At 47.2% G+C, this 26451-nt stretch overlaps 1 protein-coding gene across 2 annotated transcripts; it reads right to left on the bottom strand.

Moving 5' to 3' along the window:
- Positions 1-204: 204 nt before the first annotated feature.
- NACC2 (NACC family member 2) lies at positions 205-25300 on the bottom strand. Of its 2 annotated transcripts, none has more exons than XM_063316223.1 (7): positions 25201-25300; positions 17443-17751; positions 15139-16053; positions 7706-7873; positions 4082-4187; positions 2340-2437; positions 205-816 (listed from the first exon to the last, which is right to left on the bottom strand). In XM_063316223.1, the coding sequence occupies exons 3-7, from the start codon at positions 15998-16000 to the stop codon at positions 317-319; spliced, it is 1734 nt and encodes a 577-aa protein (XP_063172293.1). In that variant the 5' UTR covers positions 16001-16053; positions 17443-17751; positions 25201-25300; the 3' UTR covers positions 205-316. The 2 variants fall into 2 exon arrangements, with proteins under 2 accessions (XP_063172293.1, XP_063172294.1); XM_063316224.1 differs by lacking the exon at positions 25201-25300 and adding an exon at positions 24949-25082 and having other exon boundaries at positions 17443-17691.
- Positions 25301-26451: the final 1151 nt, after the last annotated feature.

Here is a 26451-nt window from a genome sequence, read left to right as displayed (position 1 = left end):
CTGCTGCTAAACATGGCGACGGTGGTGGTGGTGGTGGTGAAGCATGGTCTCGCTCTTTTTTTTGGGGGGGGAACAACCAAAAACGCTACTCTTTTCTGTACTAATGTTGGGACAAAGCAGCCTTAAACCATGGTAACGCCTTCATCCATCCTAAACGCGAGCAGAATAAAAACCGTATTTTTCTCAGGCAACGTAGCAGTTCAGTAGGTAAATCGTTTGATCACATTTTGTTTTCTTTTGCAATTAATACACATGCAAGCAGCTTTAGCATTACAGATCCTTCCGGAGAGCGGCGCCCGGCACTCTCCCGCCTTGTTCATAAGGTGCCCCCGTAGGCCGCCTCCTGCCGCCCCGCTGGGGTTTCCGGCCGGCTGGGGGACCCCGATCCTTCTTCGAAGGGCTGTGAGGTGCTTTGGGCATCGGAAGCCATTGCTTCTGGGCCAGCGGACTCCTGGATGACCGAGCCGGCCCCTTCCCCATCCTCGCTCGGCTCGAACAAGGGGCCGGTCCCGTTGCTCTGATCGACAGTCACCGTGTTAGTTCTCAGGGCCACAATAGTCCCAGAATCACTCCTCCTCTCTGCATAGATGCGTTGCTCGAACATCTGAGCGGCGGAAGGCTGGAACTCAGGGTCCAGCAGGACGTTGGTGGCTGTCGAACCCATGACGGAACGGTACATCTCCATCCCTTCGGGCAGCATGGACTTGATCTTCGGGAGCCAGCGCTTGCGCACCCGACGGGCGTTCGTACACATGTCGGCCGCGATGACATTCATCTCGCTCTCCTTGAAGCTTGGGGCGAAATTCTGACAGTACACTGCAAAGACGGGGGAGAAGTTTTAGCTGAGGCCAGGAAGAGGCTGCGACGGAGGTGTGCTGGGTCAACTGTGCCGTTACGGCCAGAGGGAGGAGGCACGCTGCTCCTAAGCGGTTTCCGGTAAGTGGAGATTAAGAAATCACTTGCACAAAAGCGCTCTGGGGAGATTTGTAGTTGCCAAGACCGGTCTTGGTGGGGATATCTCCAGAATCAGCTCTGGAAAGTCTGTCTGTCTATCCATCCCTCTATCCATCCATCCCACCTGTCTGTCTGTCATCCATCCTTCCTACGTCTGTCCGTCTGTCCGTCCATCCATCCATCCATCCATCCATCCATCCACCTACCTACGTACCTGGGCCTTGAATGGAAGGAACACACTTTTTTTGTGCAGAAAATGTGTATGTGCCACTCACATTTATGGCTGGGATGCTTCAGCAATTTATCTGGAGTCACTCTGTTCAAAGGTTGCTCTTTTCATTCTCAGCAGAGTATTCTGGTTACCCATTTGCCAAATTCTACCCCAGGCTCTATCCTTAGGCCCTGCTATCCCTTTCAGAGTTCCCAAGCCCCTATCTTGAAAACACCTTCAGCACAGAAGGTTTTAAGCCTTGTTTGGATGACAGAATTTCATCCACGTCCACTCCGCATAATCAGTAAAAGCTGCACTCCATGGAACCCCCTCTTTTCTGAAGCTTTTCAGGGAAGCCCAAGCAAATTTTCTGTAGGAATTACATTGCTTTAGTTTAAGCCTTGAGTTATTTTGGAATTTCCTAACTTTCTCAGCAACCCAGGTTCTCTTGCAAGACTCCTGATTTTGTTTAAACTCTGCACTGTCCCCGCTTCCTGAAGCTGAGGAGGCTTTCTGCTTCTTGGAAGTTAGAGATCAAGTGGAGTGACAAGGATTCAAAAACAGGATTTCAAGACTTCCTCTTGTTTGTTCCCACTTTTAAAAAACAGAGTCAATATTTGTAAGACGCCTCTTGGGGGCCTCCCCAGCTGTGGCAAATGTGATAAATAGAACTTATTAGCAGAATGGAGGCAGCGCTCCGAAAAGGCAAGCAATGATAGGTTTGTGGGCCCAACGTAAGATTCTTACAAAAAGAGAGAGTAACTTTTCAGAATGAGTATTTTGTTTTTTAAATTGCTTGGGAAAAAAAGAACAGGGAAAGGGACTTTGGGATACTGTCTGTCGGCAGGATAAGGCTCCAGAAAACAGAATGGAGCCAAATTTAGTATGGGGGAGAGGAACTCAGCAAAAGGAGGACTGAATTTAAAAAATGGGCCAGATCTGGAGGAAAAAGTCCCCCTCCACGCATCCCCATGGAAGGGAGAATCAGGCAACGTTGCTGACTTTTCCGATCCAGCCTGGTGACCTGACAGAGAGCCGAGCTTCTATGAAGAGGCTGGAGAGAAATCCAGAATCCCATCTTGGTGGGTTTCCCCTTACAAAAGATTAAAATAATCACTCGCTGCCTGTTCCCACCTTGCTTGCCCCAAAGGGCCGTTTGTACCCGCCTACTTACATTTCACAGCGTTAAGCACCCGGCTCTCAAGGGGTTTCCGGCTGGGGTCACTGGTGGAAGACCGAATTCCTGTTCCACAGCTGTTGGCCAGGGTGTTCCTGTTTCCAGAACAAGCAGAAAAGACAAGCTCAGGAAAACTCCCTGAGTCGTCCCTCCTTATTCAGTCAGTGATCCGAAGTGTGGAACTGGGGGAGAAGCCATTGTAGGGGCGATACATGAGGTGGGACAGGGCAGGGTTTCTCAACCTCAGCAACTTTAAGATTTGTTTATTTATTTATTTTCTCTCCCGCCTTTATTATGTGTGGATTTCACCTCTTAAAGTTGTTGAGGTTGAGAAACACTGGGATATGGGGTCCCAAAGGCGTTTATAGGGCTCTAGGTAAATCTTCAAGAAGAATGGAAATGGTACAAAGGGGTAAGCAGAGCTTGAATTATAACCACTAATGCACCACTTAGATAAATTGTTATGGAACAATTTTGGGACTGATAATTATCATAGTAAATAAGCAGGAACGATGGGCAAAGTGCGGGGTTTTACAGGCTTCAATCACAAGGAGCAGCAGCTTAATGTAACTATGACTGGGTGAGTTACAAAACCCTTTGCCAACTGGTGCCCTTGTGAGATGGTCCAGCCTGGCCAGATTATGGGAGCTGAAATTCAATATATATGTAGACTATGAAATTGGCAGAGGCTGAATTAAGATATCTGGAGATCAGCAAGGAAGAAATGTAGACTTTTGACTTTTAAAAAAGTTCTACCTACTATAACAAAGTACTTCACTTGTAATAATAAAATAAAATAAAATAAAATAAAATAAAATAAAATAAAATAAAATAAAATAAAATAAAATAAAATAAAATAAATCACTGCTATTATTAAATTAAAGCTTGATTTCCCTGACTCCTTTCTAAAATAGTTCCCATTCCTCTGATGGACCAAATCTGAACATTTACCAACATGGGCAATTTCAAAAATGTTCAAAGTCATTCTTTTGGCAGCAATATAGATTGCTGATGGTAGATTCTGGCAAAAAAAGTTTTTTTTCCCCAATGCAAAACACATTGATGTTCAAATTTATACTAGTCACCTTTAAGATAATCCTTGGGGGGGGGGGGTTGGATCTGCAGTACAGAATTACAGTTCTGCCAAAATAGATCCCATTTAGGTTTCTGATGTAAACTCTCATTAAAATATTAATTTGTGATTTGCCTCCTCCCATCAGCCCAAATTGCTAAACTTTCTCAAACTCTGTCACTAACCGGTATTCCCAGATCACTCTCCCAATAACCTTTTAAAAAGTGACTTGGGTTTTCAAAATTAGCATCAACGGGGTAAAAAGCCTTTTGATGTTATTTTCTGCAAGGACCTCCATTCTCCACGGGTGGCTTGGGAGCCAAGTACCTGCCAGATGGGTGGACTTCATTTCCCAGAATCCTCAGCAACGGCCATGCTGGCTGGGGAGCTCTGGCAGCTGGAAGTCCACCCCTCTGACACCCGAACGAAATCTCCAGGAAGCTTTTACCCCCCACTGCTTAAAGCTGGGCAAGCAACTGGTGGGCTCCATGCAGATCCTAACCCGTCTTCCCAGCTTCAAGATGGAGCTGGATGCAATTTCCTGACTTCCTTCTGGGCTCTGCTCTAATCCCACAAATGTCTTTGCTGTTTCTCGCGGGCTGTCGGAAAGTATTTGTACCCTGGAAAAAAGGCAGATGAACAGCAATGCAGGGGACAGTCATCATACCTGTCGAAGAATGTTGCCAGGAGGCGTCGAAGGAGGACTTTGTGTTTCACACCTGCGCATAGGTGACAGTTCATGAGCTGTCCTCTGGTGATATAAACCCCAGAACCTATGAGGAAGAAGAGGAGGGAGGGAGGGAGAGAGGCTAAGCCAGTGTTTCTCAACCTTGGCAACTTGAAGATGTGTGGACTTCAACTCCCGGAATTGAAGTGGGCTAAGCAGTTATGGCCACTGTCCTGGCCACATTTGAACCTGGCACTTAAGTAGCCACATCGGAGATGAACTCTAAGCAGCCAGAACTTGGGACAGACACACACAAGCCAGCACAGAAATGCATCCAAAAAGCCGAGTTCCCAGGATGAAGGTGGACTCCTACAGGATGACCGCCTCCAGCAGGACATGGGGCATTGGCCATCCTCTTGACTTGGCTGGATGCCATGGGGTGGGGGACTACAATTCCCAACTTCTCACTGGCCTCAATAAGTGGGGGAGAGGGGAAGGCGTTGGACTGGCAGCCAGGGAGAAACAAGTTCAAGTCTGTCCCCAGCCCCATGGGTGGCTTTGGGCCAGTCACTGTCCCTCAGCCCGTCCTGCTTCACAGCGTTGTTGAGGCAGGGAGAAAGGGAGGATGGCAGTCTGCGTATGCTGTCTCGAGCTCCTAAGGAAAAGGTGCGATATAAATCTAGCACGAATAAGTAAAATAAAACAGACTTTGTGCTTGACTGGGACAGCCACTGGGAGAAGTTCTCATACAGTCAGTGAAAAAGAACATGATCGCAAGCCTGACCTTTGCAAAAACTGGCTGTGAAACGGAGCAGGAAGGTGAAAGAGTTGGAAAAGAGTTTGAATACTGGTTGGTTCTACACAGAGGGCTCGTTCTTGGATCACAGAAATCCCTAATATTCTCTGGTTGCACCTTCCTCGCTTTCTCCAACGAAGATGACTTATCAGGAGTTTTTGGACATCCTGGCTTGTTGGGGGAAGCCTGGCATTCTGTAAGTCTTGTTCCCAGTCTGGGCTTCACCTAAATTCAGGAGGCCCACCGTAGAGTCAGGAAGATGACCTTGATGGAGACAGGCAAGAACTGTTCCCGAAGCAAAATGGCTGAACCATTTTTAAGTCCAGGGAAATGAGATAGCATCTGGAAGTGGCTCAGGCAGACACCTCCCTGATTCACTCGTCAAGTATAAGAAGGGGGAGGAGGAGGTCCAGCACATTCAGACTTGCGAGATTCGGTTATTAGAGCCAATCACAGTTAAAGCAGTTTTAGCCTTCTGGTGGAGTTGATTTCCTGGTCTGTCCTACCTAGTGGGGCTGACACCCACAGCACAGGGAGGCTCTCTTGTAGGCAAACTTCAGGTTTCGCACTCTGGCTTTACCCCCAGCTCTTCTCTCTCTCTGGCTGGGTTCCCAACAGGTAGTCCTTGCTTAACTACCACAATTGGGACCCAAATTTAGGCCGCTAAGCAATGCAGTTGTTAAGCGAATCCGGACCCGATTTTACGACCATTTTTGCAGTGGCCATGAAGCAAATCACTGTGGCAGTTAAGTGAATCACATGGCCATGAAGCGAACCACATGGTCGTTAAGCGAATCACGTGGTCCCCTACTGATTTTGCTTATCAGAAGCTGTCTGGGAAGGTCGAAAATGGCACACATGACTGCGGGACGCTGCAACTGCTGTAAATGTGCAATGGTTGCCAAGCGCCTGAATCACGATCACGTGGTTGTGGGGATGCTGTGACAGTCGTAAGTGCAAGGAACAGTCATAAGTCGCTTTTTCCAGCACTGTTGTAACTCCGGATGGTTGCTAAGCAGACGGTTGTTAAGCAAGGACTACCTGTAGTAAGCTACATCAAACCCAGGGAGTACAGACACTTTTTCTGTGCTCAGTGACACACAGTGCACACACAGATAAGCCAAGCGCTTAATGTGATGGCCTGGCTCATACAATAGGCTAAGACAAGAGCAGTGTTCCCGCTGAACACTGCTGAACAACCCGCTGAACTTCTGACCAAGCCTATATTAACCGAGATGAATGTTGGCTGGAGAAGGGGCCGGGCCCTGTGAACAAACACCACAGCTGTATTTTGCGCCAAGGGGAACCAAACTCCTCCAGTCTCTGCTAATGTTCCTTCTTGCCCACCACGCAAAGTGGAGGGTCCATACAGCCCCTAAGGCTGCTTAATCCCCACCCCTCTTAAAGCTGAATGTTCAAAAAACAGATGAGCAGCCCTTCTCTTTCTACTGATTTATATCCTACCTGTGGGCAGCATACACAGCCCTCGCTCCTCCAGATCGGTCCCTGGGACAACGATCTTGGTAGGTAGGTTGAGCCTTCAAGGTGAGAGAGAAGGCCTGGCCCAAAAGTTACCCAGTGAGATTTGTGACTCAGGGCGGACGAGAAGCTGGGTCTCCCTGGCCCAGTTTAGCCCTGGAGTTACCATGCCAATCCAGGAAAAGGAAGAGTTGAATTTAGAGGTAAACCAATTAAAGCATGTTAATTATATGACCCACATTTTTAAGCCAATTGAACAAAGCTTATCTGGCAAACCAATCAGCCAACCCAGATTTGGGTTCATTAGTTTCACGTGACCTTCTATAAATCTATATTACATTTTGAAAAAGCAGGAAATGATATAGGAGGAATGCGGTGTGAAGGGATTCAATTATATGCTTTTTTAAAAAAAATCAATAGTTCCCAATAGTATGATTATACCATTTGAAAGTTTTATTGTGGAAAGCTGGTTGTTCCCAACTCCTGAGGAAAACGGGCCTCTGAAGGCAACACACGATTTAAAGTCAGAGGCCAGCTGGAGGAAGACGGAACTTTTTACAAACCGAAGACTTTAATGCATAAGAATACCCAGTATTTTGAGTATTTCAATATTGTACAATGAAACTTCAGTTTCATGACCTCCATTTAGCAAACTCTGGAAGCAACACACCAACTTTTCATCTAGACTTTCCCCCTAAATAATAGTCAAGTCTGCTGCAGCCAAAGTAAACCCGACGAGGCATTTAAATTTCTATCCATTTAAATTAATTTAAATTTCTATTTCGAAGCATATGCATTTGACTTGCGTTAACTGGCATGATGACATCATTAGGCCAATGACGCAATTTGCATCCAGAAGCCACCATGCAAATGCTGTAAATCCTCGCCAAAGATGTCCCTTGTGTCATTTGTGTGATGACATTATTACACAAACAATGTCCTTTGTCATAAATGCAAAATTTGTGATTTAATGGACATTTCTTTTGTCTTTTATGTTTCAGTGATTTGATTGTAATTTCTTTGTTTGGTTGTTGTGAGCTGCCCAGAGTTGTTGAGAGTTGGCAGCAGACAAGCTTAATTAACAACAACAACAACAGCAATAATAATAATAATAACCTGGAAATAAAAGACGTTCCTTTCCCACCAATCAATCCATTAAACTAAGATTCGACTTCAACACTAAGATTGCACCTGCACTGCAGTTTCTGGGTTCTCATCAGTTGTGAGTTTACGGTTTTAATCTGTTATAACCGAACGGCTAGTAACTTCTGTTTGACATTTATGTGGCTCATAACACAAAGTGGACAATGGTCTTTCTGTACCCAGATATGGGTCCTGTTCACAAGTACCTGCAACAAGTTCAAGTTTTTCTCCAGGATCGCCTTCCGAGTACAGCTTTGGATGGCAGCGGTACCCAATCTGGCTAATCAGACTCGCCGGAAGAGCTACCAAATCGCGCCGGATCAGGACGCAGGAACGGCTCTCCACGGGGATTTGCTCTGGCTTCTCTGGAGGCCCTTGGGAAGGAGGAGGAGAAAAGTCACACTGAGGACTGGGGTGGGGGGATCGTTCTTGCAAAGATACCCTTCCGGTTGGAAATGTAACCTCAGACTCAGTCTTTTTGTTGCAAAGTACACAGAAGTGTCCTGGCTCAAGAAAATAAGCTTCTGTTTTTTTTCCCCCTAAAGTGGGGAGGGAGAACGGTAGACCCAGCATTGCCTGCACCTTGCTGCAAATTATTTTTATTCTGCAGCAGAAGCAGCAGCTGGAAATGCGGGCAGGCCCTGAAGGGTGGAGCACCCACATCTGGCCTGGAAGGAGCCAGGATCAGCCTCCCTCTTCTGCAGAGCACCCAGATCGAGGGTGTGATGTGGCCCAGAAGGTGCATGCAAGCATGGGAAATATTACCCAGTCTTGAAAAAGGTAGCACATTTCTTGGCCTCTGAGCATCGCAGGACTGGGTGTCCTACTTCAGAATCTACCCCATGCCCCAAATCAGACCACCTGCAGAGGTAAGAGACTTCAGCTCCCATAATTCCCATCCAGCAATGCAGTTGGTTGCTAGAACCCAACAACATTTGGAAGCCCACCCAGTGGAAGAATCCATCTGTAGAAGTCTGCATCCGCGCAGGCCCTTTCTCCTCCATCTTCCAGGCAGCGGGAGTCTCCAGGAAACTGGGGTATAGTTTGGTTGGGGTGTGGGAGTAGGCAAAATTAAGACATTACCCTTCCTGGAAATGTGACATTTAGGTGGTCAAATATTTTTAAGTTTGGAAGCAAAAGAGGGACATGCAAAAACAGCTTAGTGATTCTTATACATTCATGGTAATGTTATAGATACATCATGTACTGTCTAATAAATGTACATACACACACACAGATATGTTCATGTACTAATAATGTATGTGTATGTATGGGTGTGTGTGTGTGTACACACACACACACACACATACCTCATACATTATTAGATAGTACAGGAACATATTAATGATAAAATAATGGTGCACAACCAGCTCCAACAAGTATCAAATTCATCCTCATCCTTCAGGGCTCCACAAAACAGACCCTAAATTAACAATTAACAATATAAACAGTCCACACAGAAATAAATACGATATAAAATCTACATTTAAGAAGAAAAGAAAGAAAAATAGGATGCCTAGAAATCCACAACACAAAGAAAACATCTCCAGAAATTCTGGCCAGCTTGCTCTTTCCTTCCCCAAACAATAACTAGTGTGATCATTGACAAATAAGACAATCTTCTGCTGGAAATGAGATATAGCTTTATTTTTCCAATATTCCGTAACAATTCTTTCAGCTATCCACAGGAAACACGCATTAATCTTGATAATTTGATAAATTACAAGAATTGGGGTTATAGCCAAGAAGAAAATGTGGCCATCTTCGACAAGCAGTGATCTTTCCCAAGACACGTTGATATGGCAGTATTAGGACAAACCAAATCCTTGTGAGTTAGTGCCTAAATTTCCCCAGGAAGACTATACCCAAACTTCACTGAACAATTCCTGAGAAGTGCAGAGGAATTACGTAAATTCATAAAGTAAACAGGTTAAACAAAACAGGAAAAAAATTCATGATCTTCCTGGATTTATGGAACGTTGCCAAAGAATATAACACACTAGAGAGATGCATCCCATTGCCTCAAATAACTGCTCTAACTTTGAATGTAATGGGGGTGCTAACAACACTGGCATCCAGTCCAACTGTTGGCAACATTTCAAATTTCTCTTTCGCTTTCACTGGGCAGCATTCATTTCCCATAAAATTGGGGTCTCACAGGAACTGCAAGTTGGGAAGGTAGAAGAGATTCTGCATTCAGCTCCTTACCCTTAAAATAGCCAACGATGCTTATCAGGTTGGAAGAGAAACGGAGCGACCCAAATAAGACGCTTGTTTCTGCACAGTTAGGGAACTCCAGGTTATGCATGCATGAGTGTGTATCTATTTCTAGAGCCTACTCTGCTCATTACTAAAAAAAATAGTTTTCTAAGATTTATGGAGGAATTTTTCTCAGGCTTAATTATAGACCAGGAACTGTCCCAGGAGCCATGGCGTGATGTCTCAGTCTAAAATATAAACTGTACCACTGCGGGCGGCTTGCAAGAACGAAGAAAGACGGGGGAGATGGTCCATGGAGAAATGACGTAGAAGCTGGAATTCCCCAGGTTCATGATCAAAACCAGATGTTTGACCACATAGGCAGAACCCACATGAAAGTCAGCTGAAGGGTTATAAAAGGTTAGGTAAACGATGGTCAAAATTCTCTTGCCCCGCTGACCCAACTGTGTGAGTAGTCATTATTTATTATTATAATCACATCTGAAATAATGTTTTAGTGAACCACAAAGTAAATAAATAAAGTATAAAAGAAACTTTCAGGCATCATTAAGGAAACCTCTTTGGGTCTTTGGTTGTTTTTAACTGAATTGAAGATGATAGGATCTGGGAAATGAAGATGAAAAGACTATCCTCGGACAGGATGGGGAGAAATGCAAGGATGATTTTAAAGTTCTGACTCTGGCTGATCGAAGTTGGATCAAACCTGGTTAGGACTTGGATGCGAGAACATGAGAAAAATCCCAGGGCTTAGGGCAGGTGGAAATAAAGGTCTCTCAGAAGGAAGGAGTAGAATATCACTTTTGTACTGCTCCATGGAAAACTGCATGGGTGAATCCTTGAAATCCCCAAGAGCTGAGTTTGAGCAAAACTATGTCCCAGCTTTGTCCCAGATGCCTTGGATTACCACATCCCTGGCTAACTGGGAGATAAAAAGGGTTGGGGGAAAAAGACGTTTAAGAATGGTGTCTCCTCTCATGTCAACAAGCAAAAACATTGTTATTCAGACAATCTGTTAGTGGTGTGGAAATTTGGGGTGATTGGCCTGGAAGCCCTCCTTGGCTTGGTGGGCCTCCTTGTAGTTCTGACAAGGGTTGGATGATGGTGTAAATGAGGCAGCTGGGTTATTTATTTATTTTGGGTGGCCACCCAAGGACAGTTTTGGCCAAAAGGCAGGCTTATAAACTGAGTGATTGACTGATTGATCGTCAGACAGGCAGCAGATCTCACAAGATACTTGACTGGGGACGGGTCCTTGTGCTTGATTGCCTTCTAAGAAGTCAACCATCGTTTTGGCTTGGTGTTGGCTGAACGGGGCCACTGAATTTAGACAAAAAAGGGATTATTTCTTTAGGCACTACAAGTTAAGGGAGCATGGTTGTTGGGTTCCGTCAACTCAAGTTGAGAATTTTGAGGGTTGGACAAACCTGGTCAGTCAGCAGCTAATGAACGAAGTTTGCAACACGGGATTAAATGATGAATGAGGCATAACTGTCCATGCACGAGAGAGGGGTGGAAATATCAACCTGTGTGTGATGTTTCTGTAAGCAAGAGAGGGAGATTAGCAGGGGTCTGCATTTTAGCAGGAAGAGTGTCACCGTGTCTGCAGGAAGGAACTCTGTGTCCGGCCAAAACGTAAAGAAGCTGGTTGGTGCATGAGCAAGAGAGGGAAGCTTTATCAAGTCACCTCTGCTGTTATCCCCAGAAGGAAAACACACCCAACTTCGCTGTTTGCTGAATCCTTTGATTGGGCTGACTTTTCAGTTTGTATTTTGTAGCTTGGCTCACTTCCTGATCTGCTCTGAACAGGTTTGGAGATGTCTGCTGTGATTTCTACTCATGGAAGAACACCTTTGTGCTTCAGCTGTGTTGTGTCAATGTGCTACAGCGACACAAGATCTCTTACAGTCAAACAACATGAGATCTCTTGGTCCAACAAAGGTAGCTTGTGAACAGGTCAAGGTTTAGGTAAGATACCTTCACATGAACAGCAGAAACACCCAAATGTTAAATTTTATCCACTCACTAGTCGAAGTGAGGCAGGTTGTGAATCATACTTGGCTTGAAAAAAACACAGACTTAAAAGAATATTCCGAGATGAATTTCAGAGAAGAAGTAAGATTCTTACAAAGCCACGTACCATATATCCTCGTGGGTCAGCCCGTCTGTGGATAGGCCGACCCTTGACTTTTTAACCAAAATACCATGAAAAATGTGCCACCTGTAGATAGGCTGATCTCAAAATTTTTGTATCTTTTAATGTTCACAACTGATTTGTCTGGGGGTGGTGCATTTTTCATGGTATTTTGGTTAAAAATTGTCCGTGGATGGGCTTGCCGGTGAGTATAACAGCTACTTGAAAGAAGTATCACCGTACATATGCATGGATCAGCCCATCCCTGGATAAGCCAAACCCAATTTTTGGTGTGTATTTAGGAACCGAAAATTCTCAGCTTATCTGCGAGGATATACAGGTATGTCTTAAAGCATCCAGACTGTAAATCAGACGACCGTTTTAACTTATATGCCGTATAAGCGGTCTGCACATTCTTCTCGATCTGGCAAATTTCTCTTTGCAGCTCTGGCCTCCGAGCATTTTCATCTTTCAGCCCCAACCCTTTTCCTATACAGGCCGACCACATCGAACCTGGAGACCTGGTATGTCCTTTATGTTCTAAACTTTAAATCTGGACAAGCAGGCTCTTGAGAAAGGTCCCTCTTAAGACCAGCATCCAAATCGATCCACTCCAGTTATAAATTCTAAACCTTCCGTTGGGGCTCCTCTGGCAGAATCTCCAACTCTGCAAATCGAAGTAAAACCGACGAACAAACTATTCGGGTGCCACTGAAACAGTGCACGATACGTCCATCTCACTTCCAGGATCCGAGGCAACACTGCGTGCCTTCACGTTGGGTTTTCATGACTTTGGCACCCCAAATAAATGTTACTTAGGAATCTGTCGTTCATTTCAAAGACTTTTCTACATGCAGTGTTATTGGAAAGAGTGTCTCAGATGGAACGATTTTGCCCAGTCTTGTTCACCACTTGAATGTTTCCAGCTTTCTACTGATTTTACTCCCCAGCCTGGCACTTCCAGATGGGAATAAGATTGTCACTCCGCAAACTGGCGGAAGACTTTCAGAAGCTGCTGTTCCCGCCTTGCCGATTTGGGGAAGGCATCCTGGGAACCGTGTGGAGGGTGGATTTCTGTAATGGTATGTGGGAATGACCTTGGGAGACAGGAGGGGAGCTGCAGACCGGACAACTGGCGTGTAAAAGGTGTCTCAGCCCACAGCAGGAAAAGGGGCGTGGGAAACATTTCAGAAGGGACCCTCCTTAGTTTTCCGGAGAGTAAAAGGAAAGGAGGGGAGAAATGCTTTCAGGCTTGCAAGATTCTCTTAATGTAACCTTACAATAAAGACAGAGCTGGGCCTCCTTGCTGGGCCTCTTGTGCGGACTACCCCACAGGGCTAACAATTTCAAAGCCCAGATTTTCCAGCAATGGGTACATGTGCTTGGAACTCTGAGAGTTGAAGTCCACACAGCTGGAGAGCATCTGGACTGGCGAAGGGCTGACCCAGGTGAATATACTTGGGACCTGAGATCTCTTTTGGGGGAGGGGAGGGACCTGAGATCTCTGAACCTCCCCAAATTCTGCTGGCTGGGATTCCAAACTGAAGTGGTAGAGGAAAAAATACAGCCTTTGCAAAGCTTCCCAATGCGAGGTGGCCTGCCCTTTATAATTCCCCCTTCTGCAGCACAAACCTGCCGGCTTTTCAAGGCTTTCCCCCACCGTCCCTGAAGAACAGGCACATCCACCTGGCTAAGCGGTGGCTGGCTGAAAGGGCTTAGGCCTGACCCAGCAAAAGTTGGGCTCGATCATCCTGCTATGCACCCAGTTTTCAGACTGAACGGCTCCTGGGAGATGGACTCAGCCTGTTCCTTTGCGTTGTCGTCACCACGTTTATTACAGCCCTAAGGCCAGACACAATAACAGCAACGACCTTACATCAATGCATATATATAAAAACAGCAGCAATGAATATACTACGACCCAAAATTAATTAAGAATGAAAATACTAAAATGAATTGAAATAAAATACTATGTTAAGGAATTTAAAATCCAAGTGATGGTGTGGCGTATTATGCAGATGGTAGCACAAAACTGGGCAACCTGGGGGGATATTTTTGGGTCCTTGTCCAAAAGAAGTAGCATTAGATAGAAGCCACTCTCCCTGCCTGGAAATTTCTTCAATAATGGATATATAAGGATCTGTCTAGAATCCTTATATAGGGAACAAGGTAACAACATATGGCTTAGGGTTCCTATTGAGCCATCACCACATGGACATAGCCAAAGGTGCATAGGAGTACCCGTGAAACATCCAGAAAGGACTGCTGAGGGCAGAGCGTCCAGCCTGGCTAGGGTGAAAGCTTTGTGAAATTTCAAAATTGTGATAGATGATAGATAAGAAGCTGGAGCGAACCATTCCAGAAGAAAATGACAGATATTGGGGTGTCATTGTCTGTTTTAGCAAATATTGAGAAAAGCAAATCAAGATGCACCTGCCCCTCTCTTTCCGCTGAACGAGCAGGCCTCTACCTCCATAAGCAACTTCAGGCAGATAAACAGAGCCTTACTACTGTTTTACAGGAACATTATTTGGCTCCTGTACAAACCAGATGAATTTAACACACCGCCTGTGCCAGCAAATTAATTTTGCCTGGAGGTGGGGGCACCTAGCTAAGCTAGGTAGATCTAAAAAAAAAAAAAGGCTGAGCAGGATTGGGCTTATTTAATACTTGGATGGGGGACCACTAGGAAATCCCAGGAATGTAGGCTCAGTTGGGGTATGGAAATATTTCCCTGAAGAAGGCAAGGACTTTTTCATCAAGAAAAGTGTAGAGATGTGTTCTTATAGTCACCAGGGGCTGAGCTTGACTCAAAGGGGACTACGTTCTTGCGGAGCCAGTCCTTCACTCTAGGAAGACTTTACTTCATTACTGCTTATAGACAATATTGAACAATATTGAATCCGTATCTCACTCAACCCCATGGGAGGCGGAGGAGGAATAGAAACCAAGATTTGCCAATGATCGTCAGGCAATCCAGTTCATTGCCCTTGACTTGACCCTGCCTGGTTGGCACCTCCAAGGTTTCAGACCGATGGCTTTCCCTGGACACGCTGTGAATGCGACCGAGGACTTTTGGCATTCAAAGCAAAGGCTCAGCCGCTCAGCTACCGGAACACTTTTTCCGCCCAAAGGCAGAAACGCTCTCTCCTTAACAACAGCTCTGGGCTGCTCCACGGGCCAACATTTGAGACCCATCTCAGTGTAAAAGCAGAGGAGATAAAATTTCTTTGAGTTAGGAGGCGGCAGGCAACAAGCGTATGGGGAGGGGGACGAAAATCTGATTACCTGCGTAGCCACCGGTAGATTTGATGTACATCTGCCCATACTGCTCTTCCGTCATGGTGTCGTAGGCTTCGTCATCCTCCTCGTCCTCTTCGTTGTGGTAGGACGTGGGGCTGTCCGTAGTGGGAATGCTGCTGGCCCCAGGGCTTGTCCGCTCTCCCTGGACATACGGAGCCTGTGGGATGCTGGAGACGAGGGGGGCGAGGCTGGGCACCCCGTAGTAGGAGACGCGGGACAGCTTCACTGCCGTGGTGCCCGAGGCGCCTCCCGTCACCGTGTCTCGCAGGCCGCCCTCTAAGGACCTCTTGGCTGGCAGCCCTGCCAGCGGCGTCTGCTGCTCCAGGGTCTCGTGCTTGACCCGGGTGAGTAGCGGAATGGGCACCGAGGGGGACATGACGTAAGGCATGGACGCCGTCTGCAAGGGGTTGCACGGGCTCTGCGGCTCCGAGCCAGCCTCCTCGATCATGGCTGTCTGAGAGTCACAGTGGGGCGAACTCACTTTGAACATGAGGTCGGTCCCCTTCTCCACGATGTGCTGAATCTGCAGGAAGCCCGCCGTGTACATCACCACCAGCTGCTCGCTGGCCGCCATGGTCAGCTTCCCGGTGTAGCAGAAGGAAAGGATTTGCTGGAAGCAAGTGGCCGGGACCGAGCTGGGCAGCTCAAAGGCGCTTTTGCTATTCCCGCTGAACAAGTCTCTGAAATACAAACTGCTGGCAGCCAGCACCGCTCGGTGGGCCTTGAACGCCTGTCCCTTGACAACGATGGAGACATCGCAGTACAGTCCCAGCAGCCTCTGTTCGTTCAGGGAGCCCAGGACGGTGTTCCCGAAGTTGGGGATCTCAATGTGCAACATCTGTGACATGTCTCACCCGGTCCTTACACATTCAGCGCAGCAGCATCCAAAAGAGAGTGCATCTGGGGGTGGGGAGAGAAAAATGCAGCGTTCAGAAACAAAACAGAGCAATGGGCCGGCCACGGGGTGCAGCACCAAAAGGCCAACCGAGAAATCAAAGCGCCCGAAACGGGGATTTGGAAGTGGGACCCTGGAGGAAAAACACGGGCCGTTCCCTTCTTAGAGCTCTTTGGTTGGGGGGGAAAAAACCCCAACAGAACAGGTTTCTGAAAGAAGACAAGCAGCACTTTCACGATAATGGGAAGAAAAACTCCACTTTCACCGCAAAGCCTTTCACGCATGCAGCGTGCCACGCGCCAGGATCCCGGAGAGAACCACTCGCCCTGTTTAGGCAGGGCGTGAGGAAAAGGGGCTCATTGTACCCCAGTAATGCAACTGGAAACCAAATCTGAGAAAAACAGAGGGAAAACCAGTCTATCTCCCCAATACGGAACAGGGAAATGATTGCACTAACATGGGAGGCCACCGAGCAACACAGCACTGTTGCGGCAGGCAAAAAAGTGCACTTAAAAGCAGCAGCAGCAACAACAGGGCTTGAGACTCATTAGAGGTGAACCAGGCTTTGTCTGAAAGAGCTGGGAAGGTATCCTGAGACCGCCGCCATCCTGCCTGCCCAGGGACCGCATCAGTTCTTATTATGTCACCCGTTGAGCGAGGGATGGCTCTAATGCGGTCCAGCAAGTCTCCCAACTTTTCTCCTCAACTGAGCATCTTCCAAAGAGGTTCTTGGAGCCCAAGGCAGAAATCGGCCAATGGACCCTCCTTCCAAATTGGGGGAGGGAAGGAGGGAGACGCGCACTTCTATGTGGCCCCTCTGAAAATTTGCCAGGGCGCTCGACTTTGCATCAAAGGTTGCAGCAGAAGTATTTTTAGGAACCTCCAGAAACCGGCTGTGACAAGGGACGCCTTTCTCATGCATGCACCAAAAGAACCAGGAGAAGGAAGCGGGCTTGTTCAGAGAAAGAAATTCAGCATCTTTGACTTTGGGGGAAGAGTGACTGTCCACCCCTCCCTTCCCTGTCCAGAAATCCCCCGTGCTTCTATTGGGACTGCACGGTGCTGCAACAAAATCTCCCCCCCTGCTCCCCTCCACCATCAAAACACGAAGTCCATCCACCTACAGAGTCCATCACATTTTCAACTCCAGGCGGCTCTGCCAGTAAGAGGCATTTTCCCAAGCGGTGCCTGGAATTGAGAGCCTGCTTCCCTATGGAGGGAGCGCCCAGGAAAAATGAAAGGTGCTGTCGAATAGACGGCTGTGTCCCTGGGTGCCAGCCCGGCACACGCTCCCATTCCGGGCAGCCATCTCCCAGCTCGCCGAGACGCAGCGCGCACCGAACTTCTGCTCTGCCCAGATCCCACATCTGCTGCCTCCTTTCCTGCGGACGTACCTTAACAGGGATGAAATCCGGAGCTCGGCTCTTCAAGGGAAGGTCCCCTAAGCGGACGTTAAGAGGAAGGGGCAGGAGAAGGAAAAGGAACCACTGAGCATCCCCGTCTCGGTCCCCTCCTTCGCCCCGGCGATGAGGAGCTCCTGATTTTTCGGCTAAGTCAGATTTCTCTGGCGGCGGCAGCGCAAGAGACAGGGCAAGGACCCCGAGGAGAGGAGGCTGGATGGAGCTGAACGTTCAGGCGATTCTCTGCAATGAACAGCACCCTTTGATGAGGCACCCAACACAAATGCCAATTTCAAAGCGGAGCTTGAGAGAAAGCAGGGAGGGGGGGGGAGAGAAAGAGAAAGGAAGAAACAAGGGGGGGGATCAATGCCAGAGAAATGCTGTAAGTGTTGGTTCAAGACAGACTTTTGATGAGTCACTGCAACGCAAACAAAGATGGCAGATATACTGCACTCTGCTGATGAAGTGCTTAGCGATGCCCCAGCCAGCGACTGAGCTGGGTTCTTTCTTTATTTTCTCTCCCCCTCACCTCCACTTTTTTTTTGTTGGAATTTATGGAGTGGTTTTGCATATGAATTGCGCCTTAAGCGGCCTCCTCTGCCACCTTCAGTGTGTCAAAGCAGTTCAAGTATTTCAAGCAATCTGCAGTGCTGATGCAGCTTTCGGTTAACCCCCTCCTGGATGGAGCGAAGTTGGGTGGCAGGGAACGGCCCCCCAGGGGAAGAATTGGGGGCAAGGGACATCCCCTTCCCACCCACCTCTCCATAAAAGCTGTGCCTTCCCTGGAAGGGGGCAGCCCGTTCAGATTTCCCAGTCCCAGCCAAACCCTTCTCCCAGATAAAGCTGAGAGTTCAGATGCAATCAGAGGAGAGGCATGAGGGTCAGTGCATGTCCACGGGATCGTCCCAATCGCACCTGACCCCCGAGTCACCCGGCCTTCAACAGAGAGAGTTTGCCAACCTTGAACAGAAGTTTTCTCCCGCAGATGCCCGAATTCTGCGGGCAAACCCAGCCAGCAATGGCTTGGGACAATTTGGATTTAGATGGGAGACCACCAGGAACCTCAGAGCTCCCATATCCATACGTGGCAATGAAAATGGTCCACGCGTGGCTGTGAAATTGTCGGCCTTGCAGGGTAAACCAGACAGGAATCACAACCAGATGAGCTAATTCTACTTCATTGTAAAGCTGCATTGATAGAATTTTGCAAGTCTGAAAGTACATTCCCCCCTGTCTCCTTTACCACCCGAGAGACTAGGGAGGGTCCCTTCTGAGCCTCTTGCCCTGCCTGCTATCCAGCTGTGGGCTCTGCTGTCCCTTATCTGACCATTCCCTTGGCAGCATCTCTTCGCCCCGTCTCCCTAGGACTTTCCCATGTACCCTTACAGAAATCCCTAGATGTTGAGTTGACTTAAAGGAAATTTTACTTAAAAGTTGGTTGGGAGCAGAGACTTCTTTGACTTCTAATACTTGGTTATGAATTCAGGAGCCACTTCTAGCCTGCTCTCTGATCTCCATGCTACGGAACAAGGGACCAGCACGGGTGGGCCAAAGGCAGATCTGGGCTCCTGGTTCAATTGTGGAATGACTGACAGTAGATCAGAAGGCCAAACAGTAACAGGGGCTGTGGTTATTTCACAACTTCTCTGAAATAAATGGCCCTGAGGTTCCTGGTAGTCTCTCACCCAAATCTAAATCCAAATTGTCTCAAGCCATGGCTGGGTTTGCCCACAGAATTTGGGCACCTACAGGAGAAAGCTTAAATCTTTCTGTGTGGTAGCCAGAGATGGTGTGTGGTGCAGGAGAATGGTCTCTTCAATTCTGGCAGGCAAACCAAATTCTTTGGGAGCTTAGTTGTGTTGTGCGATCCCTCTGCCCTATTTGAGAAATCCTGGGAAGGATTCAGACACCATCACCCAAGTAACTTCAAATGAAAGAGAGGAGACAGCTAGTCAAAACAGAAAACACCCCTTTGTCAGAAGGCACGGAAGTTGGAAGGTACAGTCAGGGACGTTGACAATGCCCAAGTACGTCAGTGGGTGTGCTAGGCGACTGCCAACACTACTGGGGTCTCTATTTTCCCATTCAAAGAGTGCCCGGATTTGTTTCTGCTAAGATCAGAGAGGGTCATTTCAGTCTAGTGGTGAAGGTGCTGGGCTGGAAACTGGGAGGCCCTGAGTTCTAATCCTCCCTTAGGCATAGAAGCTGGACAAAAGAGTTGACAATGATTTGATGGCACATAATCAATCAATCAATCAATCAATCAATCAACCAATCTCTCTCCAGCCCAACCCACCTCACAGGGTTGTTGTGGTGGGGAAAATAGGAGGAGGGACCATTAGGTATGTATGCTGCCTTGAGCTGACCAAAAACGAAGGTGGGATGAAAACCCGATCAATCAGTTAATCAATCTTGGCAGTTTTGCAAAAAGCCAAATAGGTCGCCCAGCTTAATTAGCAACAGGAGGGAAGGACTGTTTCCTCTTTCCATCTCTAACTTGGAGGTTCTCAAATTGCAGGCCAGGACCCCTGTGGCAGGATGGGGGGCGGGGGTTATCACATTTTTAAAAATAAGCTGATCAAGCTGGTGCAGGCAGATCAGAAGACCTGCCAACATTTGCTCTTTGCCCCCCCCCCCTTTGCCTGTTCAAACCCAACACACTTGGACATTTACAAAACTGAGAACTTTGGGATGCAGAGTTTGAAATGTAATTATTACCACTCTTAATGACTTGCAGAACCGCCAGCCCTAATTCCACTGAAATTATTGCATATAATATTCATGGGGAGAGATTATCAATTGAGGGGGCTCTGGTACTGCTCTAACCAATGGTCTGCTCTGCTCATGTCAGGGTTAACCCAGTTTTAGAGTTTAGGGCAGTGTTTCTCAACCGTGGCGACCTTAAGATATGTGGACTCCAACTCCCAGGATTCCCCAGCCAGCCATGCATACCTTAAAGCTGCCAAGGCTGAGAAACACTGGTTTAGGGGGTTGTGTGAGCCTAGCTTAATAGAGGGTGGCAAAGTTTCTCCTGGGTCATCTAGCATAGAGAGTAAGGAAGACGATCTTGACAGAAATATGCAGGAACCATTACCCAGGTAGAGGGGGTTAAATGCTTGTAAATCCAGAGAAACAAACATTTGGAAGTGGCTCAGATAGATACCTCCCTGGTTCACTGAAGTATAGGAAGGGGAAGGAGGTCCAGCACAATCAGACTTGCAACATGCTGTTATTTTAGCCAATCTCAGTCAAAGTAGTTTTAGCCTTCTGGTGGAGTTGATTTCCTTGTCTGGTCTACCTGGTGGGGTTGAGAACTTCCCATCCCACTTCTGTGATCTCCTGCCTGCTCCAGGTGTTCATGGTCCTGGCTACAGGCTTAAAACCCACCTGGACTAGCCAAAGATGGGCTCAATCATTGAGGAGAGAAATGTAGAGTCTGACCTAGAACATAACAGTCTAATCAGCTAATCTAGAACCTGAGAGCCCACTGGCAGGGCATCCTACACAGCACTGGCTGCATGGCTGTGCTGCTTACATCTGATGGAATTTGTAGTCCAAGGATGATGGATCTCCAAGGCAATCTATGATAGCCTTGGAGAGCTATCCAAAGGGTTGCAGTCCAGGGTGCACCTTGCTTGGTGCCTAAGCCCACAACTCATTTGTATTTTCCATCAGCTTCTTCTGCAGAGCGCTTTGCTGAACTACCATCTGTTTTCCATTACCCTGGTTGGCAACCATGAAGTTCAAAAACAGCATCTCTCTCCCTAAAAAGCAGCAGCCACGCTGATCCCTGGGAGCTCTGGGGCCTGACAAAAGTCGCGTGCCAAGAAGAAAAAGCTACCAAGGAAGTAATCATATTGACTTGATTTCAAGAGATACTGGCTCCACTTAAATTTGAATTAAATGTAGTTTTTGTCCTGGCCTACCCTAGTTTTTGGAATATGGCGCCAAGTGTGCCTGGTGACCCCGGAACTGTCACACTCCCACATCCTAAGAGGAAACTGAGATTTTACACAAGCATGTTAAATCCTTTCCCTCAAGAAGTTCTATTTGGAGGTTAATCTCTGTGGCCCAACTTCTTATCCAATTCCTGGTTGTCCCTTAAGAAGGATTTCCACACAGCTAGGTCTTTTGGGAGTGAGATGATAGGCATCCCATAATAAGTACTCTGGCACTGGCCTAAGGACTAAATTCAGGCAGCAGGTCCTGGATCCAGCAAGAAAGATGCTGGAAAAGAGTAGACTGGGTACGGGAAGGATGTGATCCACCAGGGTGGATCAAATAAGGTCAGTTGAAAAGGAAAACCAAATATCCTGCATTCGGACCTCCACTCAAAGTTGCTGTCCAGATATCCAGGAAGGGTTCAAACATCTGGCTATTTACTGAAATCCCAGATGAGGATGGGTGGAAACTTTTGATGGCTGCATCTTTTTTTTTTGTGGTGTGTGTTGGGGGGAAGCCCCTTCCCAGCAAGTTATTGATGCATCCTGGCTAGAACTGAATCACTTCTTAAAAAAAAAAAGATTCTACCCTGCATTTTCATTGCTTTTATTACAACCATTTGTGACTGAATTTGCTTTCTTTTCCTAAAACAGTCTGAAACCTATTTCAGGGCAGAGTCACACCTTTTCATGCACTCCTGTGCCCAAAGTTTTGGGAGCTAGGGGGCTGAATTTTTGCTGGGTGTTCAAAAGTCTGGAGCAGCCTCTCTTCCAGATGGAACTACAACTCCCAAGATGCTGCCGGTGGGACCTTCTGACCTAGAACACTTGGAGGCCACCGAGTTAGGGATGGGAGCCTTCTGAAGCCCCAGAGGGGTTTAGATGTGTGTTAAGAAGCAAAAGGCCCTTCCTCGCTTTGCACATTTCTGCAGCAACTGCATCCCACCTTTGCTGTTAATTTTTGTGTGCCCACCAGGTGGCATCTGTGTACCAATGCCATCTTTCCACAAGACAGTCCTTTCTCTGTTATGCTGAGAAATGCTGCCACCCACCCTGGCCAACTGCAGAGATGTGCCCCTTGGCAGAATGCAAACTCCAGAGTGGGCAGCTAGCCTTGCTCTGCGTGAAGGGACTCTGCCGACTGAAGGGGACCCTCCTTCTGTAACTATATTTTGTTGGGTGCCAAAACTTTGGGCATCCGACTGCGGCTTCCCCAGAGAGAAATCTCTCTGCCCTGGGAAGAGACGCAATGCAATTCTGCAGCCTGCTTTGAAATGCTGCAATTTGATAGCCCCTCTGCCTTGGTTGCTCCCTTTTTATAGCAAAAGGTAACTAGATGAGAATTTGCCACTACTTAACACCGTAATTCTCTGGCAAAGCACCTCTTTAAAGAGAGAAAATCCCTCTTTTTAAGCACTGGTTTTTCCAGAAGGAATCTCGTAGCACAAAAGGCTCTGCCTTATAATAAATTTGTTAATTGGAAAAGGTGCTACCAGACTCCTCCAGATTTTTGGCTCCTATAGACCAAGAAGCTCTCCTCCTATGGTCTTCTCCAGAAAGATCTCAAGAAGGATCTGTTGAGAAGGGTGTTGCCAAAACTACTCTATCAGATGATGCCAACTCTACAATATTGGGTGATGGGAGAGTGGACTTGCACTTGTTCCATTTTCAACATTATACCAGCTCTCAAACAGAATTGGCTCCCCTAAAAATCTTGAAAAATGATGGGAAGGAAAACAGATCCAAACAAGGTATTTATAGCGCAGCGCTCCCTTTAAATCTGTCTCAGTGAGTCATCAAGAAGTGACCATAAACGTAAGTCATGGATGCAACTTTTTAAAACTGCATTATATTCATCAATACCTTTCTAGATTACGTTTGAGGGTGTAATTAAACTGATTCATATTACAATTACTAGTTACTGTGTCATTTACACATTCATTTTAGTTGAAAGTTAGGAAACCTGACAAATTACCGGTCCTTGGTAATTAATGACAGGGTGGCTTTACTGTCCATCTTTCCCAAGCCTTATAAAATTGCAAAGTGAGAAATTAATTCAGTGTATTGGTGAGCTGCCAGATTTATTATAGCAAAACACTGGAAAACTGAAATACATCTCTCCTCAGCTGAACAGTATCTAAAAGTACAGGAAATAGTATTGGCTGAGAAATTAATATAAGAGCAAAAAGTCCTGAAGAATCCTTTAATAAAGACAGTTTCATTCAAAGGTGGTCTCCATTTTTTAGCGACATCAATGAAGTGCTTCCTAGCAGATTACCTTTGCCTATTAAATGTCCTCCTGGGAAGACATTCGTCTCTTTCAAATGTCCTTATACATATATATATTTTGGTCTTTATTATGCTGCTCAATTTTTTCTCTCTCAATATGTAGTTGATATGTTAATTCACTGACAATGTTAAAAACAGAAAAAAAGCAAGTTCCATTTGCCATTCATTTGGAAGGATAAAGTTAGTGAAAGCCATCAAGAACAGCATCGTCTTTTTCTACTAATGTGTTTCATAAGCCACTCCCTTCTGGAGCCTCTTTAAAACAACACAGCAAGGAACAATTTAAACGCTAGTATAATTTAAGGCTTGGTCTTCACTGTGAAAAGGAAAAAAGGATTATTTCAAAAGTGAAGGCCAATTGGGACACAGAATCGTAAGGGGAACAGGTGTTGTGACAACCAGCTGCCCTCACCCCAAGCATTGACCCATTGAAAAAAACCTTCTCAATCCTGAAACATAGTCCAGATGTGTGGACTTCAACTCCCAGAATTCTTCAGATATGACAGCCATTGCTAAGAAGGCTGGAAATTGAAAGATGCATTCGGAGGTATGGACCTCAACTCTCAGAATTTCTCAGCCAGCATGGCTATTGCTAAGAATTCTGGGTGCTGATAACCAAACATCTGGAGGGTGCCCCCAGGGAGAATGGAGACTCAGAAGAAGGTAGAGTTGAGGAGGGCTTGGTCAACCTTCTCCAACTTGGTGCCCTCCAGATGTGTGGAACTTCAACTGTCACATCCCCTAGCCAGCATGGCTAAGATTGTGAGTTAGGGTCCAAAACATTTGAAGGCCACCAGGATGGGAAAAATGGCTCTAACTTCTGAATTCAAGGCTCAGGAAAAAGAGAAAACCACAGACCACTGAGAAAGAACAGAACCACATAACAGCATAAAAAGAAGCTCATAAAGTTCTGTATAGGAAGGTCTCCAGAGATGTGGGGGATGGGGGTGGCAATCATAGCAAGGAGACCCACAGGACCATAACTGGACAGCCATGTTCTTTCCACCTCAAAGGATGAAAACCAGTCCTCCTTCTATGGGAAAATCTGGTGGCTTTCTTCCAGTGCAAACCCAGCTCTCTACATTCCCAAACCGGCTCTCTACATTCCCAAAACCAGGTTGAAGACAGCAGGAAAGACAGCAGAGCGACAGAGAAAGCCACTTTCCACCTTCTGATGCCTCACCTCAAGTGGGCTTCAAACGCTTCACTCCATTCATCCTGCCCTCCCCAAAACTCGATCAGAATAACTCAGACTAGAGATCCCACTCACTTTCTCTTCCTCTTGGTGCTCCGGGAGACGATGCAGATCCCCTCCTCCAAATTCCTGCCAAGGGACCCCTCCCCATTTCACGATGCATCACCAAGAGAAAGAGGCCCACAATAAGAGTTTTACCTCACCCCCCCACCCAGCATTCTCTTCGATCCGGGCCAAAGGGCAAGATTTAGCCCACCCTACGTGCTCAGTCCGAGGACAGGGCGAAAGGAAGAAAGCCAAGGAGAAGTCCAGCACGGACACACTCACAACACCCGGGAGAGATTTCTTCTTGCTTCATCGCCCTGCCTGGTATGGTGGAATGGCCTGGGCTGTGGGGCTTCTTCCCCCTCCCTTCGGCAAGTTACTCTGTGAGTCAGCAGAAAGAGACACGAGAGAACCCTAGGAATGCTGCCTAGTTCTGATGCAACAGCGGCTGTTTAAAAAAAAGGAGAGAAAAGGAAAGCCACATTAAAAGGCAGAGTGGGGAAGTGGCACACGCCAGCCAGCACGGGGGGGGGGGGGGTCCTGGGGCTCCGTTCGGCTGGGATTGCATGGAGCAGCCCGCAGCTGCTGCAAAGCCAAAGGCCGTCCAGATCCCTGCACAAATCCTGTCCCCCCCTGCTTCTGGAAAGCTGCAAAGGGCTAGCAAACTCGTACAGGGCTGTGGCCGCGTTAGGAGGGTTTTGGAAGCGCATGAGGGAAAGCATAAAACCTCTGGGCTGGAAGGCCTGGGGTCGGGGGCAGGTCTGGGGCCCCTCCCAGCTTGATGAGGCATTGAGGCTGAAGCCGATTTTCCGTGAAGGCAGCCAAGGGTCTGTGGCTGTAACTCTTCAGAAGAAGAAATCTGGGCAGGTGGGGGGGATGTGGCATGGCGGTCAGTCATCTCCCCCGTGTCAGAAAGCACAGGTCACCCAACAGGAAAGTCAGAGGGAAGGGGGCACGGCACTTGGTTGAACCTTGCATGCTGAAAGTCACATGTCAACTGTCACCCTCTCTGGGTAGGGCAGGAAAGATGATCTTGACAGCCACGCACTGAACAGAGACCAACGCTGAGCATGGATGTTCTCACGACCCCAATACTACAGCATTTGCTTGAACCAGTTACCCTTTGCTGTTTTGTATGTTCCTACATTGCCTCATCACCCCAGGCAGAATTAACAAGATGTTCCTATGCTTTCTTTCAGAAACAGAACAGAAATTCAACTACTGAAAGATCTCAATGGCTGTCCAGATGTTCCGTCTCTCCCCCCCCCCGTCTCTCATCTGCTACCTTCTAGATGTTCCAGGAGACAGCTTTCTCCAGCCTAGCACCCTCCAGATGTTTTTGAGACGACAAGGCCTCTATTTCCAGCCAGTATGACTAAAGGCTGTGGACTTGGGGGGCTGGGAGTCCTATCATCTATGGAAGAGGCCAGGCTGGGAAAGCTGACGAGTATGAATGCACAAAAATGCCTGACAAAGATGGAAGGCCTATCAGTCAGGTGATCCTGGGGATGGCCTAAACTGGAAAATCACCCA

This window comes from Candoia aspera, chromosome 16 (assembly GCF_035149785.1).
Source record: "Candoia aspera isolate rCanAsp1 chromosome 16, rCanAsp1.hap2, whole genome shotgun sequence".
Classification (NCBI taxonomy): Eukaryota; Metazoa; Chordata; class Lepidosauria; order Squamata; family Boidae; genus Candoia; species Candoia aspera.
The sequence above is the reverse complement of the archived record's forward strand: the minus strand, read 5'-3'. Positions and strand labels throughout refer to the sequence as shown.

Bases quoted from the DNA above. Each gene is read 5' to 3' on its own strand.
- NACC2 (XM_063316223.1), bottom strand. From the start codon at position 16,000: ATGTCACAGATGTTGCACATTGAGATCCCCAACTTCGGGAACACCGTC. The intron at 7,874-15,138 runs GTAATCAGATTT...CTCCTTCCCAAG, and splicing joins ATCTACCGGTGGCTACGCAG to GGCCTCCAGAGAAGCCAGAG. The intron at 4,188-7,705 runs GTACTTGTGAAC...TCTTCCTCATAG, and splicing joins AAAACTTGAACTTGTTGCAG to GTTCTGGGGTTTATATCACC.